The 18227-nt window shown below is 29.3% G+C and overlaps 1 protein-coding gene across 1 annotated transcript in view; it reads right to left on the bottom strand.

Annotated features, from left to right (window-relative positions):
- Positions 1–6961: 6961 nt before the first annotated feature.
- LOC100210565 (TBC1 domain family member 25) overlaps positions 6962–18227 on the bottom strand; it is a 12002-nt gene continuing 736 nt past the window's right edge. Inside the window, exons 1-4 of the mRNA XM_065818225.1 lie at positions 18223–18227; positions 10149–10255; positions 9533–9690; positions 6962–8404 (exon numbers count right to left, since the gene is read on the bottom strand). The exon at positions 18223–18227 is cut by the window's right edge and continues 736 nt beyond it. Coding sequence (XP_065674297.1) covers positions 7071–8404; positions 9533–9690; positions 10149–10255; positions 18223–18227 — 1604 coding nt within the window. The 3' untranslated portion in view covers positions 6962–7070. The remainder of the gene's footprint in view (positions 8405–9532; positions 9691–10148; positions 10256–18222) is intronic.

Here is an 18227-nt window from a genome sequence, read left to right as displayed (position 1 = left end):
GCGGGTAGCCAAATTTTTATATTTAGACGCCTTATTGTTGTGGTTATATACAGTATCGGACAAAACGAGTTTTATATAAAAGTGCAGCATTTTTTCAATTTAGAGAAATAACTATGTAACTGTTTAGAGACAAAGTTCTTCAAGTTTTATTCATCACAAAGTTCATTATTTGTACACAAAAATTAATAAATTAATCAAAAGTATCAAAAAAAGTTGGCTTCCTTCTGGACAAAACAAGTGCAACTCAACAAAATGATGACCAAGCTGTATTTCGCTATCAATATTTCGTGGCGAATTCTTTGTTGTCGATCACAGCCTTGCATCCTCGAGGCATAGATTCGATCAGGTGATCAATGAAACTTTGTGGAATCGCTGCCCAGGCCTTTTGGATATGTTCAAACAGTTGATCCTTATTACGAACACCTTCACCATTAATTCTGCGGTTGACAATTTCCCACAGGTTCTCGATAGGGTTGAGATCCAGAGATTAAGGCGGCCAATCAATCACCGATAGGTAGTTGTCTTGAAACCACTGCTTGACTACTTTTGCAGTGTGTTTCAGATCGTTGTCTTGCTGAAAAACCCATTTTATTGGCATATTCCATTCAGCATGAGGTAACATAACATCTTTCAGGATATTTTTATACATGAAACGGTCCATTATTCCATCGTTTCGATGTATTGGACCTAGACCGTTAGCAGAAAAATACCCCCAAACCATTACATTGCCTCCATCATGCTTTACGGTCTTATGGCAGTAACGTAAATCGAAGCGTTTTCCGGCCGGTCGACGTACACGGCAAATGCCATCGCTCCCAATAATGTTGAACTTCGATTCATCACTGAACAGGACAATTCGCCATTTTTGCACATTCCAGTCAATATGAGATGTAGCAAACAGGAGTCTTTTCTTCTGGTTTTTCAGTGAAATCAGCGGTTTCTTTGCAGGGCGTCGAGAAAACAATCCGGCTTCAACAGCACGTCGTCTGATTGTTCGGTCCAATACAGGCAGCTCTAATTGCTTTTTTATCTCGACTGATGATATTCAGGGATCCTTCTTGAAGGATCTGACGATCATAGAATCCTCTCTAGAAGTGGTGAAACGCGGTCTTCCAGCTTTGTTATCTGCTGCCAACTTCCCCGTAGAACGATATTTGGAACATAGTCTTGATACGGTCCATTTTTTCACGCAATATTTATCACAAATACTTTTTTGTGACATTCCTTTTACGTAATCGCCAATAATTTTCTTTCTTAGTTCCAATCCAAGACTGTCGGAAGCCATTTTTGCACTTGAAGTCATAAAAATAATAAAAATAAATAATCACGCTTCTCAAGGCTTACCGTGTTACATTTACCTTGTGATGATACAATAATGCTCTGTGGAACACAACGTCTTGGTTGGATGTGGACTGTATAGATGTAATGAAACACTTGTTGTATTTCACTTCTTGTATTGATGTTCTTCTATAAAACACTTTGATAAAACTCACTTCGATAAACTGTCTTGATAATACTGACTGATTGACTTCCATATACTGACTGAATTACATGTCGATTTACATGTCTATTATATCGTAAAATGAACCTGTTCTGGAAGATTCTAGATGCTTCTTTTCGATGCTTCTGGAAGCTTCTGGATGCGTCTGGATGCTTCTGAATGTTTTTGGATACTTCTGGATGCTACTGGATGCTTCCAGATGCCTATTCTGGAAACTGCTGGAAGCTTGTGCATGCTTCTGGAAACTTCTAGAAACTTCTGGATACTTCCTTTAATTATTAAAAAACTTCCGTGACGTTGACACGAACCAGACCTAAGAAAATGAAACAAACCAAAAAAGTTGCACTTGTTTTGTCCGCTGCAAAATGGCACTTGTCAACAAAATTCTGCCTGTGTGCTGTCACCTGTCAGCTGATTGCTCATGTCATGGCATGCTATGACTCCAGACTCCTGAACTGTTTGCTGTGGTAGTATAGTTCGTTTCGTTTTTAAGACATGTAAAATTAGGAACACATTTTAGCATTGTTCGATGTTGGTTGCAAATGTTTTGTCCAATACTGTATATAAAAAAAATTAGCCTGGATATATTTGGATAAAATTAGTTACAGGTAAAGGGATCTCAGAATGTTAGGTGTTTTTTAAGATCCTGCTAAGCTCCAAATATTTCAGCATATACTTTATTTTCACTTTTATGAGTTAAAGTAATACTCCGGCTAGATTGCAAAAAATGTTTTATTAATTTTATACTATAGTTTTCATATGTCTTTAGATAAACATTTAGGACATTATTTTTTCATTAGGGACTTCAGAAAGTCAGGTTAAATAGTAGGTAGTATTGTTGCCAATATTGCTTAGGGAACCATGAATTTTCGCAAAAAATTTTTTATTTTCCATGCTGAAAATATTTTTAAATGTTTGGTTCACTTATCTTTTATACTTTTTACATTCCACCACACAATGCTAGGTTAAGGGACCTCAGAACGCTAGGAAAATGAAAGTTAACTAAAAAAAAATAAATCGTTATTTGCATCTCGACGTTATGAAATGAATATTCTGCTTATTGTTTCGTCACGAAACCTTATTCAAAACACACTTTAGTGTGTTTTCTTTGTTTGATTTTGAAAAAATAAATGAAACTAAAGTGCGTTTACTAAAGTAAAGCGCAAGTGTGTTTTGATATTCCTTTCGGTAAAGAATAAATAAGAAATGGGAAAGTCCTTTAGAATTAAACCAACTAGCAAATCAAGATGCAATTTTCTAAGAGATGTCATAATGATGAAAAGTATGCAGTTAGTGGAAGAAGTTAAGTTGTGCCGAATCAACAATAAACGTGGTTGGGCCGCAATAAATTCAGTAAAATTTCCATTAATTAAAGATCTTAGAACAGTTAATAAACAAATTGATGCCGTCATTGTAACTGGGAACGAGAAGGAATATTTTTCAATTGTTACAAAAGATAAAGAAGAGTCGTTAGTCTGTTATATAAGAAACAAGAATAGGTAATATCTACACGTTATTGAGAAATGAAATTTTTTTTTTATAAACTTTAATAAAATCCTGGTTTTTTAACATTGTTCATTGAGAAAACTAAACTTATACTATTTAGTTTTTTTGTATTATTATTTCAATAATATATTTAGGTGCCTCCAAGGTTTGAACAAGTCGGAGTTAACCACGATAATGTTGAATGTTTTGGAAGTAAGAAAGCAAGCCTGTAGAAACCTTCGTGGACGTCAGATCACTAAGCTATCACCAAATGCTCAACGAGCACTACGAATAAAGAAACTTAGCAAGTCTTTTTGGAAGCGTTGGGATGCAAAATATCAAAAGTGCATAACCAAAAAGAGGCAAGGACTGTATCCATAAATCGTTCCCTTACCTGAACAAAAGCAATGGCATGTAAACACCTCAACGAATCAGCTGAAGAACTTATAAAATGTAATATTTTCATTGATGCAAATCAATTAGAAACAGGTGTATGGCAGGGATATATAGATACCACTAGAAGTTACAATCATGATGAAACACCCCAGTTTATAAACTACGGAGTAGATGGTACTCCAAAGGGTTTAGTGTATGCTGGAAGAGGGGAAAGTTGTCAAAAGATGATAAGAGAAAATAGAGAATGCGTAACTATTCATCATTTTGTTTCCTTTGGAGGAGAATGTGCCAAATCATATTCGATGACAAGATCTTATGATCTTCTGCGAGTATCCGCGTTCTTGTTGTAACGTTAACAAAATTGTAATTCTGACTATACGTATTTTATTCATTCTTATATTGTAAAACTTATTTTGAATAAATAAAAAGAACAAAAAAAAATAAAATTAAAAAAAAAAAACAAAAAAAATATTCAAGGGAAAAGGGATTAGTGCCCACATGGCTCCAAAAGAGGCAGTTATACGTATTCCAAATCTTCTAATCTCCACAAATGAGAGCGGAAGTCAGGATCACAGTACACTTCAATGTGCATATCAAATGTTTGACCAATTTTTAGAATAAAACAATATAAAACGGCCTGTTTTTGTCCTATCTAATGGTCACTCTTCAACATTTGACAGTGATGTATTGACATTCCTAAGAAGCAAAAATAATAGACTTTTCATCACTCCATCTAATACAACTAGCGTTACCCAGCTCCTTGATCAAATCAATCAGAAATTGCACTCAGTACAGAGTACAGAAGTGCTAAATCTGTACTTTATTTTCCGTTTATGACAATCAACAGAGAAAGTTTCATGAATATACTTGCAGAGTTATGGCTAGAGTGGGCATCAAAACACATAATCATAAATGAAGGTAAAAAAGTTGGCATTTCAAGCGGAAGTCTTAGTCTTAAGTGGATGCAGGAAGACAAGTTTTTACGAGCTTAGCTGTGTATTTATGAAAATACAGGAAAAAGATCATATATCAACAGCAGTAACAGTTTCATCTCCAAAAGATGTTCGCTGTGGCTCAGCAAGATATTGGAAACATAAATACGAAAGTGCCATGGAAGCTTATCAAACAATATCTGATAAATCAATATCACTGGAAGAAATACCTAACTTGTTGCCTGTAACCAAAGTAACAGTTAAAATGAAAAAAGAAAATGTTACCCAGGTTCACGGCTCAATGGAGGGGGGGGGGGGGAATATTGAAAACGGTTTCTTTAATCAAGGAAGACAAAGCCAGAAAGGAGAAAGCAAATAAAGAGAGGAAATCCAAGCTACAACAACAAATTGAGGCATTCTATAAATGTAAGGAAGAGTGTATATGTGGAAAGAATGTTTGCGCAGCAAATAAACTTCGAGAATACTCGTGTTGCCATCATGATTTGGAATCTACAAGTAGTAAAGCATCATGCCGAGGTAAAACAGACTTAAAACCGAATATGATCAAACCCTTTTGTAAAATAGGACCCAAAAAATGCCTTCAGTTTGAGTTTGATGAAGATAACATTGAAAACTTTATTCCTATAAATGATTTTATCTAGAATACAACCTAGCGTTCTCTATTCGCCTCTTTTTGAATTATAGTTTACCTGGATCTTATTTTTATATTTTTTGTTCATTACATTTTTTTTAAGTTGGTTAATGTTATACAAAAAATGATAAAAAGTAATAACTTAAGTTTGTTAAATAGTTTTTGATTTGGTACCTCAAAACGTTAGGTGCAGCACCTCAAAATGCTAGGTATTTGAAAAACCGATTTTAAGAAAATTGGATTTATTCTGCGCACGCATCTTTTTAGCACTGTTTTTGGAGTTTTAAGGCAACATTTCTGATAAGGTTCTGCAAACTTATCATTAGAAGAGATTGAAATATTTAAAATTATTTAAAAAAAATAAGTTTATTACTTATAGACTATTTTCAACGACTTCGTAACTTAGATTATTTTGTAAGGATTATATGTAATATTTTTTTGATTATGACTTAACATTATATTCTTTAATCAGATTATATAACGCTTTTAGAATTTAATTTAAAAAAATCGAGTTCTATGTTGGTTTAATTCAAACCTGACATTCTGAGGTCCCACTGCATTCTGAAGTCCTTTTACCTGTACACGCTATGAAAATTAAAAAGCGAAAAAGAAATTGCAATTTTTTAAATAATTATATTTATAAAATAGTTATATTTATTAAATAGTTATAGCATAGTTTTTTTAAATCTGCAGAATATCATTTATGCCAATTATTTTAAATAAATTTTCGATAAAATACAAAGCACAAACCCTCTAATGTAAAATTCATCTCAGCAAAGTTAATTATTATTCACAATAAATTAGTTATACGTTATTATTACACAGCAAAATTGCAGCTACTTTTTTTACAAAAATATGTTTATCTTTAAGTGACACTTGAGCGCTAATTATTTTAACACTTAAAAACGCGTGCACTAATTAATACTTAGAACTTTTCTCTAGGGAGTATTCAGTAATGTCATGGGAATATCCACTAATTGATTCCTTGAATTGACTTTTGTCCAATTGATTCCTTGAATTGACTTTTTGTATGAGTTGATTCACTGTGCAGTGGCTAGAAATGCTTTAAAATGCAAATAAATTTTGAAATATTTTTAAAACGTACTTGAAATACTTGATTCCTTAACAATTTTTTAAATTCCAAAAAAGAAGGCACTGGTTTTTTTTAACTGAACTAATTCAGTTTCTGAACTATTTTAAACTAACCAAATTAACCTTGCATTTATAAAAATGCAAAAAGCTGTGTAAAATGCAGCATCAAAGTCCCAGTCAGACATTCAAGATAAATACACATCAGGAAACGATGTAACATGCATGCATTTCGGAAGTAAATACGCAATGTCATAATCACTATAAATAATCTACTAATAATATTTTAAATTTCTGCTTGCATTTTCTTGGATATGCGTTTTAATTTTTTTACTACCATCTATCTCTTTTACTATAGTCTAGCAATCTAAATGACGGGTACTAATAACTTATACACGTTACTACATGTTTTATTCTATTTACTATCACTATAAATATTATCTGCACGACTGTGAAAACTGAAAATAGTTTACAATTCTCACCAACTCTCATTATATAATACGACAAATTATTCTTTTATCATTTAAATGCACCAATTATCTACAACTGCATGCATGTTACATTGAACTCCAACTTATGCCTTTTGGTTTTAGTGGCAATGCGGATGTTAATCACCTTCTTTTTTTTTACTTTTCAGTTTACGACGCTTGTCGTGATAAAATAAACTATTAAAAGTTCTTTACAAAAATATATAAATATATATATATACAATGTGTGATAATAGTGTAAACTAGGTTTCATGTTCTCGGTGCATCACTTAGGAGCAGCTTTTCTGGACCATGGTGGAGGTCAGTCGTTGCAAAAAGTTAAGAAATGCAAAAACTTGCAAAAGTATAAAATTTTAAAACTTTTTTACTGAATAATTTTTTCTCCCTACTGAGGTCAGAATGAAATTAAAACTCCTAATCTCGGTAATAATAAATATGCGGTTTATTATTTGTTAAAATTTTTTTATAAATATACAAAATTGTAAATATTGTTTAAATTTTATATAAAGTAATTTTTCTACGAAACGCTAGCACTGCGCTCCTGTGGATTTTGTGCCATGAGCACCTTCAAGTGGCGCTATTTCCTTATCGTTCGGATCAACCGTTTGTCCATCTAAATACGCACGAAGATACTCATAAAATAAAGATTTAGCGCGAGTTAAAACTTTCAAAGAATCATGTTTTCGTGACATTTTATCAAAAAACATCGCAAGCATTGAGTAGTCCATTTGATTTGTGATAATGTTTTCACGATTTATTAAAAGAACAGCTAAACATAAAAACAAAGGAAACGGAGAACCATCATTTAGGAATCGTGGATGGGGAAGAGCGTCTAACTTAAAGCTTTCATCACCTTCTTTATTTACATAATAGTTAGGCCTATATATACCTTCACAAAGCGGAGAACTTTTCCCACTCTGCTTACCACTGTGGAGAAGTGTGTAATAAAAACAAAGTTCGTTTTCTTCATCGTCAGTATCAGGAGGTACGGAACTCCATATAACTTCCATAACAGTAAGAGTTTCATCAAAAGGAAATTCACGCTTTAACTCCAATAAAAGCATTCTATAGCAAAAATATAAGTTTCCTCCATCGATTTCTTGAAAATATTTATAAAGCTTTTCATCTGTACGTTGCAACAACAGAGAGAGCTGTCCGAACTTTTGTAATAAAGCCGTTCCTTTTAGTAAAAAATTGTTTCTTAACCTTTCCATAACTTTGCAAAAACTCAAGTATGCCAACACTTCGTCGCCAATCACAACCAGGAGCGGAGCTGCTAAATCGCTCATGCCCTGACAGTATGAAATTTCAGGGTTATTTAACGCAAAAGTTGTAAGTATGTTAAATAACGAGACTATATTAGGGTGGTCCTCTGGCACACTAAAAAATGGGTGGGTTCGATCAGTCCTTAAAACGTCTTTTTGTACCATATGCATTACATTGTCAATATCTTGTGGTCTTTTATTCAACCATTGCTCTTTAAGGTGATTATAGACTCTAGCTTTCATCTGAAGAAATCGAGCTCGCTCTTCTATTGTTAAATCAGAAGGATAAACTCCTAGCAAATGCACCCATGCTTCCTTACGCAAATTCGGTTCTAACCCACCATGAAAAACACTTATTCGTATATCTTTTGAAGAGATTATCCTTCCGTTAGGATCAAAAAAATCATTCCAGTCTTTCTGACTAACAGGAAACCGTCTGTGGGAGTCTATAAGAACATCAAACATCTTGTTGATTTGTTTAGACATTTGCTTTTTTATAGAGTGTATTGAAGGAATTGAATAATGGTTAGTAGATTTTATGTCTTGGACCTGCGGAGCATTATCAACTTTATCTAAAACATCCCAATCTGATACATCTAGAGAAATAAAGATAAAAAGATCAAAGATAAAAGAGCACACACAAATTTTTATATGTACTAATTAAACATAAAGAACAAAATCGTTACTGGTAGGAATGTACAGGAATTAACTAAAACATGGAAATGCCAAAATACATATGTTTATATCTACCTGGATATGCTAGATATTGCAAAATATCTATAATCATTAACTTATATTTTTAACTGTAATATCAATAGATGCATACATTAAAATATTATAAGTTTCAGAGGGCTTTTTTTATGCATAAATTTCAGTAACACCTTCGCTTGCTGAGATTAAATATGTTTTCTATAAAAAGGTGCATGTCCTAAGTACATACAATGAACACTTATAAACCTTTTGTTAAGTAAAAGTGAATAGATAGTGCAGCAACAAAAATAAAGCTTTCCAGCATCTGGTTTAAGTTTTATACTTTGCCTATGCTGTTGTTTAAGTTTTATTAAGCAAATAAGTTAAAACATCATTAAAACATCAAACTTAAATACAATAAAAAGTTACTCCTAATTATAATGCAAAATGGTTAATCAAACATAGAAATGTCGCAGTTATCTCCAGCTTACATTTTTAACATATGTTATTTACAGCTTAATTTTTAACAAGGCAAGAAAGAGAAAAAGGTTTTATATAAGTTAAATAGTTATAAAGGCAAGATTACAGTACCAAATTATATTGCACCCACCAAATTTCAGCCCTAGATGCATTTCAAATATATTAAAATACAATCTTTATGAAAAGCAAAAAAACATGTATGTGTGTGTTAATGTTTTAACACAACTTATTTCTCTTTTCTACATCGACAATGTCTAAAACATGACAAAAGTTGTTATATTTAAAATTATGTTTTTCTAAAAATCCATTTTTATTCTGGGTAAGGAAAAAAATGCCACTAAAGCCAATATTTCCATTCCTTGGCTTCTAATTTCAAAGTTCTCCTCAAGGCCTTTATTACGATAAAAAAAAATGTTAATAAGTACTATAACTATTATAATAATAATAATTCTATAAACTTCGAAATATAATTAAAGCGAAATGCATACGAATTTCTTAAATAAAGAATAAAAACACATATTAAATATTTTACACAAAAACCCAACCTTAATTACCTCCTTTTAAAGCCGGAACAACTTTGATCTGCATAATAGGATAGGAAGCTGTGTGAAATGCAGCATCAAGGTCCCAGTCAGACATTAAAGATAAATATACATCAGGTCGTGATCTAACATGTATGGATTTCGGAAGTAAATAGGCAATATCAAAATCACTATAAATAAATAAATATAAAACAAATAAACAAAAAATGTATATATATATATATATATATATATATATATATATATATATATATATATATATATATATATATATATATATATATATATATATATATATATATATATGGTATTGTTCTACAGGTTTACTGAAAAAAATAGTTTTTATTAAAAGTCAAAATATAATATATAAACACAAATCTTTTATAATTATAAATCAAATCTTATCATTTTTTGACTGTTTCAAATGGTTGGATAGAAAAACATTTTCAGTTAAACAACTTACAGTTAAAAAAAGATAAATCAAATTATAATTTATTATCTGAATTACTATTACATTACAACTAAAAAAAAAATAGGCAAAAAACTTAATGAACCTAAAAATATCTGATAAAATAAACTTACATTATAAATTTATACAAATCAAGCATTTATTTCAAATGTTACTCACTTATTCAAATTGAATGCTTTTTTCAGTAATAAAAACAAACTCGAATAGTTTGTAATGTTTGGGTCAACAGTCATTGTTTTGCAATCAATATTTCCACCAATTGAACACTAAAATAAACAAACAAAAAATGTGCATAAAATTAGTAAAAAAATATATTAATTTTACTTGAGTTGACAGAAATTCAACTATAACAAAATACTGCTCTTACTTACAATCAGTTTTTAAAAATAAACAAATTGGTGTATAAATGTATTGCAGTTGCAGCACACATTTAAAGAATGGTTTAAATAGTGCAGAATTATCAACATTAGATGACACTGTTGTCATTTTTTGCCGAATAATTGTCAAAAATATCAAGCAATATCATAAATGATTTCGCATTTGCTGCCTATTTAGAAAAGTTGTTCCATTCAGAAACAATACAATGAAAAAGTGATTTTGAGACTAGTTTCCTATTATTTCCGACTAAGATGTAAGTATATTTGATTAGCGCAAGCAAGAACACTTATTTATGGCTTAAACCATTGTATATAATTGATGTTATGCAATTTTTGTCACACAAAATAGTGAAGGTAATAACGTTTTTTTTGTCATAACATGTTTATGTATCCTTTCATACTTTGTATTTCAAAAAACATCTTAGCTGACATAATACTGAAATAACTCATACTAAAACATTGTAGAACTGTTTTGAACTTTCCAGGACTTTCTGCAACTTTTTAATTTTTCAGAACAATCTAGAACTTTCTAAAACAATTAAAACCAAAATCTAATATCTGTGTAACTACTTATAAAGTGTTGTTGTCAAACAAATAGAGTTGTTTTTTAAAATAGTTGTGTTATTTAAAATAGTTCGTGTAAAATGTCGCACAAAAAACGTTATACTAGTTGCAAAAGAGTACAGAACCAAAAAACTAGTTAGATTTTAGCAATCATATAGAAAAAAAAGAGATTCACTTTAGAAAGATCATTACTAAAAATATAAAATATGTAAAATGCCACTCCAGCCTCAAATTGTTGGAAAATACTTTTACTAATTACTAATTTCTTGAAGCGGAAACGAAGACGTCTCTGCTTCAAGAAATTAGTAATTAGTAAAACTCCAAAGAAAGTACATTATGATGGAAATATAAATTGGATTTTGTATATGCTTCAGATCAAGTAATATAAACAAAGCTTGACAAGGATTTGAAGATTTTTGATGAATATATAAAGGGAGGAAAATATAATGTTTGTAATGAACTCTTTTATATTACTAAAGTTAACAGTCAATGGTTATCCACTAAACACAAACAACTTTACCACAAAGTGAAAAACAAAAATAATGATTGTAATTTAAAAGTCAATGATAGACTGATGTCAGGTAATGCTGTTTGTAAAAAGATATCTATTTTGGGAAAAAAACTTTTCAAGGTTTGCAAAATGAAAAAACTTTATTCATGTTTTCTAAATTGGAAAACGTGAATGAAGTTTTTGCGTTTTGCAAAATAAATTTCTAATGAGTCTTTTGTTAATGCTTATTTCTTTTTACAGCACATTAATTGCAGACTGTTTCAAGTAGCACAGTCCTCACTTTTGAATAATTTTCAGTAATCTCATCTTATGACTATATCAGTGCTTTAAATTCATAAACTAGTGAACCTTCAACATTTGCAGTTTATTGCACACTGACATTAGATAACTATATTTCTAGAGAAAACTTAACTTCTAAAGAAAATGTCAGTTATCATGTTAGTGATCTACATTACCTAGCTTTTCCAGAGAACACCAGAGCAGAATAATTTCAGTAAAAGCTAAGTTAAACAGCACGTTCTACAAATTAAGGGTTTTAAGAAAAAAATTTAAATAAAAAGAAGAGATTTTCAACTTTAAGAGCAGAAATTAACGACCTGAAGAAAGAAATATAAAGCAAAATATTACAGTGAGTACAGTTGTTATTTAAAGGCTACATAAAATATTACAGTGAGTACAGTTATTATTTGAAGGCTACAAAAAGGAATTAATAATAAACAAAAAGCAAAGGCTTAGGCGTATAAAAATCAAATATAATGCTGATATTAAGGTAAATAAAAGGGTGATTTCTTGCTAATATAAAAGTTGATTTCTTGCTAATATAGTGAATGTAATATATAATATAGAAATATGCTAATATATCTCACAAAGGGAGGAAATTAGTAGATATATACTAGTTAAATTAAATAATTGTTTTTTTAAATGGCTTTACACTATATGAATATAATTTAAAATAAGAATTTTATTTTTGTTGTTCATATTTTATTATTAAAAGAAAACAAAGACTTGATAGAATTTTTATTATTTTATTAAGTTGATTAAAACGATAAATTGTTTAGCTAAAATTTTCTTAACTTAGCTGCTGTAGAACAAATTAGCTAAAATTTTCTTAACTTAGCTGTTGCAGAACAAATAAGTTGCAGTATTTTATTAGTTAATTTATTTTTTATAAATTTTTATAAACATAATTAAATACAAAATTTTTATGATTTTACTAAAGTTACTGATAATTTTTCACACTAAATGGTATGCATCAAGATATTAAAATATAAAAATTTGACAATGATATTGAGTGAAGGGCACAACTATTTCCATACTTAGTCAATTAGACTAATGCCCACTCGAGTTATCTAAATCATATTAAATGTATAACATATTTTAAAAAATCTAAATAAAAATTTAATCAAAAAACAAACATTTTCTTTTAAAAAAGTCCAAGACAGAAAAAAACACATCTAAACTTTTTACAGTATTTGTGTTAATAAGTTTAATAAACTCACAACAAGAGGTAATCCACTGTTATTCAGGGTGGTAGTCCTCTCAGCTATCAATTTTAAGTTCACAACAAGAGGCAATCCACTGTTATTCAGGGTGGTAGCCCACTAATCAAGAGAGTAGACAAAATCATTTAAAGAATGAATTTAGATTTTCTTAAACAGGACAATTGGCCAAAGTTGAGTGCCGGTTCACACTCTCAAACAACTAAAAACATTCATAATTGGTGCAGCCAGCTACACCAATTATGAATGTCTTTCAAAAAAGAAGCCTACAGAGCAGCTGATGGTAAAAAATGCAGCTATTAATAAGTTAGACGAAAGGAAAAAAGCAGCAAAAAATGTCATTATTTATGGAGTGGCCCAATCAAACTAAAGAAAGCATAGAAATGAAATCAAAAGAACACGAGTCAAAAGTAAATGAAATTTTTAAACTCATAAATTTAAAACTAATAAACCAGGTCCAATTCTTGTTGAATTAGCTGAGGATATTCTTCGCAACACAATATTAGCATCAGCTAAAAAATTGAGAAGTAATGTTGCACATAAAGATATTAGATATTAAAGATATTGCACATAAAGATATTACACATAAAGATCTTAGTCCAGACTTGACTAAGGCTCAGAGACTCCAAAATTTTAACCTCAGAACTGAAAGAAATAAAATGAATCAAGCAAGACCAGACAATGACCCCTTTTAGTATGGCATCCATGGCAATAAGATCATCAAGTTAAAAAAGAATCAATAATTTTAGATCAATAATTTTATACATAACTCAGTGTTAGATCGCAATGAAATTAAAAAGCTGTCATGTTTATACTTAAATGCTACCTCTCTTGATAACAAGTTAAATGAGTTCAAAGTGGTAATTGAACAATACAAACCAAATATAATTCCTGTGACTGAGACATGGTTTAAAAGTGATTCAGTTGTAAACATTGAAGGTTACCATCTGTATAGAAAAGACAGATTAGACGGACGAAAAGGCGGTGGTGTTTGTTTATATATAGACAACTCATTAGACTCCTATGAACTAAATGATGTTGTTCTAAATCTTTGTAAACTAGAACAAGTGTGGGCAGTGTGTAAACCACATCAAATTCTGCCATATCCCACACTTGTTCTGTAAACTAGAACAAGTGTGGGATATGGCAGAACTTGATGTGGTTTTTAGCCTGGCACACAAATATATAGACAAAAATAAGTTCAAAGACTTACTTATCATAGGCAACTTCAATTTCCCATCAATCAACTAACCAAATGGCTGTGTTGATACAATTTCAAATGAGAATGGGATTGAATATAAATTTACAGATATTTTAAATGATAATTTTCTTTATCAGCGTATTAACATACCAACTTTCCAGCTGTCAGATGAGCAACTTGGGAATACCTTAGATTTAATCTTTACAACTCAGTCAGCAAGTGTTAACAAAATAGATTCAAAATTTGTTTTCGGAAATTTAACCAGAGGCCATCTGATAATACGTTTCAGTTTCATCTTGTCTGATAAAGCAATCCATGACAATAAAAGTAAGCAAAGATTTATGTTTGCTAATTCTAATTTTGAACTAATACCTGATTTAATTTCAAATGTTGATTGGATACAATGCTTCAGTAACAAAAATGTAAAAGAAATGTTTGATGAACTGATCTTTTATACTGAGGTGGCATGTAATCATTTCACTCTAATTAAAAAGACATTAAACTCTTAAAAAATTAGACCGGCCTGGGTTAATGCTAGGTTAAAGTTTCTTATTAGAAGCAAACAAAATTTAATATATAAAAACTGCTCATGTAAATGAAAAGACCCTGTTTTGAAATCTAGAATGATTTGCAAAAATGTAGCAGATGAGATTAAAAAAGTGAGAAAAACTTTGAGCTTAATTTGTTAAAAAGAGCCATCAAGAATTCAAAGCTTCTCTACAGCTACATGAACAATCAACAATCAGTCAAAGATACTATAAAAGCATTAAAGAGAGCAAATTGTAAAACCACTAAAAATTCAAAAAATTTTGGTGATATCTTAAACAAAAATTTTTAAGTTACATTTGTGAAAGAAGATGATGGTCCACTACCTTCTTTTGATTTAAGAACTACTGAAACATTCATTATGACAAATGAAGATTTTACATACGATGATGTCTATCTAAGATTAAAAAACTTAAAAGATAACGAATCAAGTGGTGTTGATAATTTACATTCAGCTATTTTAAAGAATTGCGCATCAGCCTTTGCCATTCCACTTACATATATTTTTAAAGAATTGTTTAAAACCAGCAAACTGCCAGTGCAATTTAGATCAGCAAATATCACTCCTCTGTACAAAAAAGGCAAAAAAACCTTAGCAGGAAACTACTGACCAGTATCACTCACCTCAATTGCATGTAAAATAATAGAAGGTATAATCAGATGTAAACTTGAAACTTTTCTATATAAGTTCAAACTAATAACAGCATAGTTTTGTTAAAAATAAATCATGCTTAACAAATCTACTTGAAACACTTGATTTTATTACAACAGCCTTAGAGAATGTTAAACCTTTTTATGTTATTTTTTTGCATTTTTCCAGGGCATTTGACACAGTGCCACAAAAAAGATTGTTGCCTAAACTTACAGCTTATGGAATTTCTGGTCTGACAATACAATGGACTGGGGCATTTTTAAAAGAAAAAAAAACAAAGAGTTGTGATAGACAAAAATGTATCCTCTTGGGCAGAAATTACCAGTGGTGTGCCACAAGGGTCAGTAATTGGACCACTCTTGTTTGTACTATTTATAAACGATTTGCCTGAAACTCTAAAAAATCTAACCAAGCTGTATGCAGATGACACAAAAATTTTGAATGAAATGCTTTCCAGTGCACCAACTCTTTCTTTGCAATCAGATCTTAATTTAGCTTTTAAGTGGACTCAAGACTGGCTTGTGAAATTTAATATTTAAATATGTACAGTCATGCACTTTGGCATGAAAATTAGTATTAAACAAACTCAAACAAGAGGTCACAGCTTCAAATATGTCAAAGCAATCACTAAGCAAGCATGTTATGAAATCTGTTTATATAATAGATCTGCCGATTTATGGAATAGCTTGCCAAGCGAGTTGGTTAAAGCACAATCGGTTAACAGTTTTAAAGCAGGTCTTGATTGCTGGATGAACAGCAGTCAAGCAAATCGGCTGTCATAATGTGCTAATACCACACTCACTGGCTCACACCAGTTACAGCAATTGTTATATATATATATATATATATATATATATATATATATATATATATATATATATATATATAAATAAAACATTAATTGTTATATATATATATATATACATACATATATATATATATATATACATACATATATATATATATATATATATACATACATATATATATATATATATATATATATATATATATATATATATATACATACATATATATATATATATATATATATATATATATATATATATATATATATATATATATATATATATATATATATATATATATATATATATATATATATATATATATTAGTGATGTACCATCGGCAAAGGCCGATTAAGGCTAATTATAGAGTTTAATGCATGTATATAAACGTAATATCTTAATATTAGGTATGCAACTTGCATATATAAGGTGTGCCTATGCACCTGTTTAGTTTGGCTTAATAGTCAATACCGATGCATCGGCCAATGCCGATAAATCAACCGATGCCATCGGCCAATTAATTGGCCAATGGTTTAGCCGATTAATTGGTTGCTGGTTACCAATAGCATAGGCTAGTAGGTCGAATCACTTCTGATGAATAGGAACATGTTAAATATGTAATTTAAATCCTTAATATTATTATAATACCCTAAAATAAATACATTAAACCTATTATTAGCCACAATCGGCATTAGCCGATGGCACATCACTAATATATATATATGTATCACTAATATATATAAGGTGAAATTTGAATTTAAATTTAAATTTTTATTGAATACTATATTGTTAAATATCATTGAAAGAGCTTTAAAACAGAATTTTAAAAGTGAAAAATCTATACTATATATATTATAAAATATATATATTAAATATGTATTAAAATAAAACAATTCTAGCCAAAGTTATGATGTTTTAAGCACTGAATTTTTGTACATGTGTACATACATACATACATACATACATACATACATACATACATACATACATACATACATACATACATACATATATATATATATATATATATATATATATATATATATATATATATATATATATATATATATATATATATATATACATTTATATATATATATATATTGCAACACAAATAAAAACACTATAAAGACATATACACACTATAAAGTATAAAAAAATGGCAGGAACTATTCAATACTCCTTTGTCTTTTTATTACTATTTGATTAAAAATTGATTTTATAATAGCTATTTTCATTTTTCTTTTAATTATCTTTTTAATATTTAATATTTTCCAAGTCTTTTTATTACTATAATAAAATCAAATTAAATTTATTCTTAAAACAAAGTTTTAAATACAATTGTTCAAAACTCTTTTTTTTTCTCTCAATAAAATTTTTTTTTATTGTCTGCATACAAGTTGTTAAATTATCGTAAATAATTCATTTTGTACACTTCATTTAAAAAAAATTTATCTAAATGCAATAAATTTAAATACACTTGGCATTTTTAACAAATAACAAAGTATATCAAAAATTTAGTTAAAAAAAAGAATGAAAATATAAAGAATTGTTATAATGATTTGCTCTGGCTAAACTTTAAAATACTATATCTCTATTTATTTGAGATAGTGATAAGTGCAGTAGAGTTGACTGCATACAAATAAATAACTTTTTAAAATAAACTTAAGCCATATGACTGTTTTTAAAACTATCAATAAAATATTTATTTGATCATAAAACAATTTTAAAAATAATTTATTGGATACTAACTTAATAAGCCAAAGAAAATCAGTTATATACTGATATAATTGACATTATCATAGTAATCCCAACAAAAAAATTTAAATGATTTAAAATAAAAAATAATCACAGGTTTACAATATAAAACTGTAATTTGAAAAATAGAAAAAAGAATACTTGAAAATCATTTTAATACATTCATACTACTTATTAAATATATGTATTAAAAAATATTTTAGTACAAATATACTACTTATGTAAAAACTAAGAAAGCAATATTCAAGTTAAAAAAATTTAAAACATATGTTTATAATTATTTTTAGGAAATAATTAATTTTAAATTTGACATACTTGTG

This window comes from Hydra vulgaris, chromosome 14, assembly GCF_038396675.1.
Source record: "Hydra vulgaris chromosome 14, alternate assembly HydraT2T_AEP".
Classification (NCBI taxonomy): Eukaryota; Metazoa; Cnidaria; class Hydrozoa; order Anthoathecata; family Hydridae; genus Hydra; species Hydra vulgaris.
The sequence above is the reverse complement of the archived record's forward strand: the minus strand, read 5'-3'. Positions and strand labels throughout refer to the sequence as shown.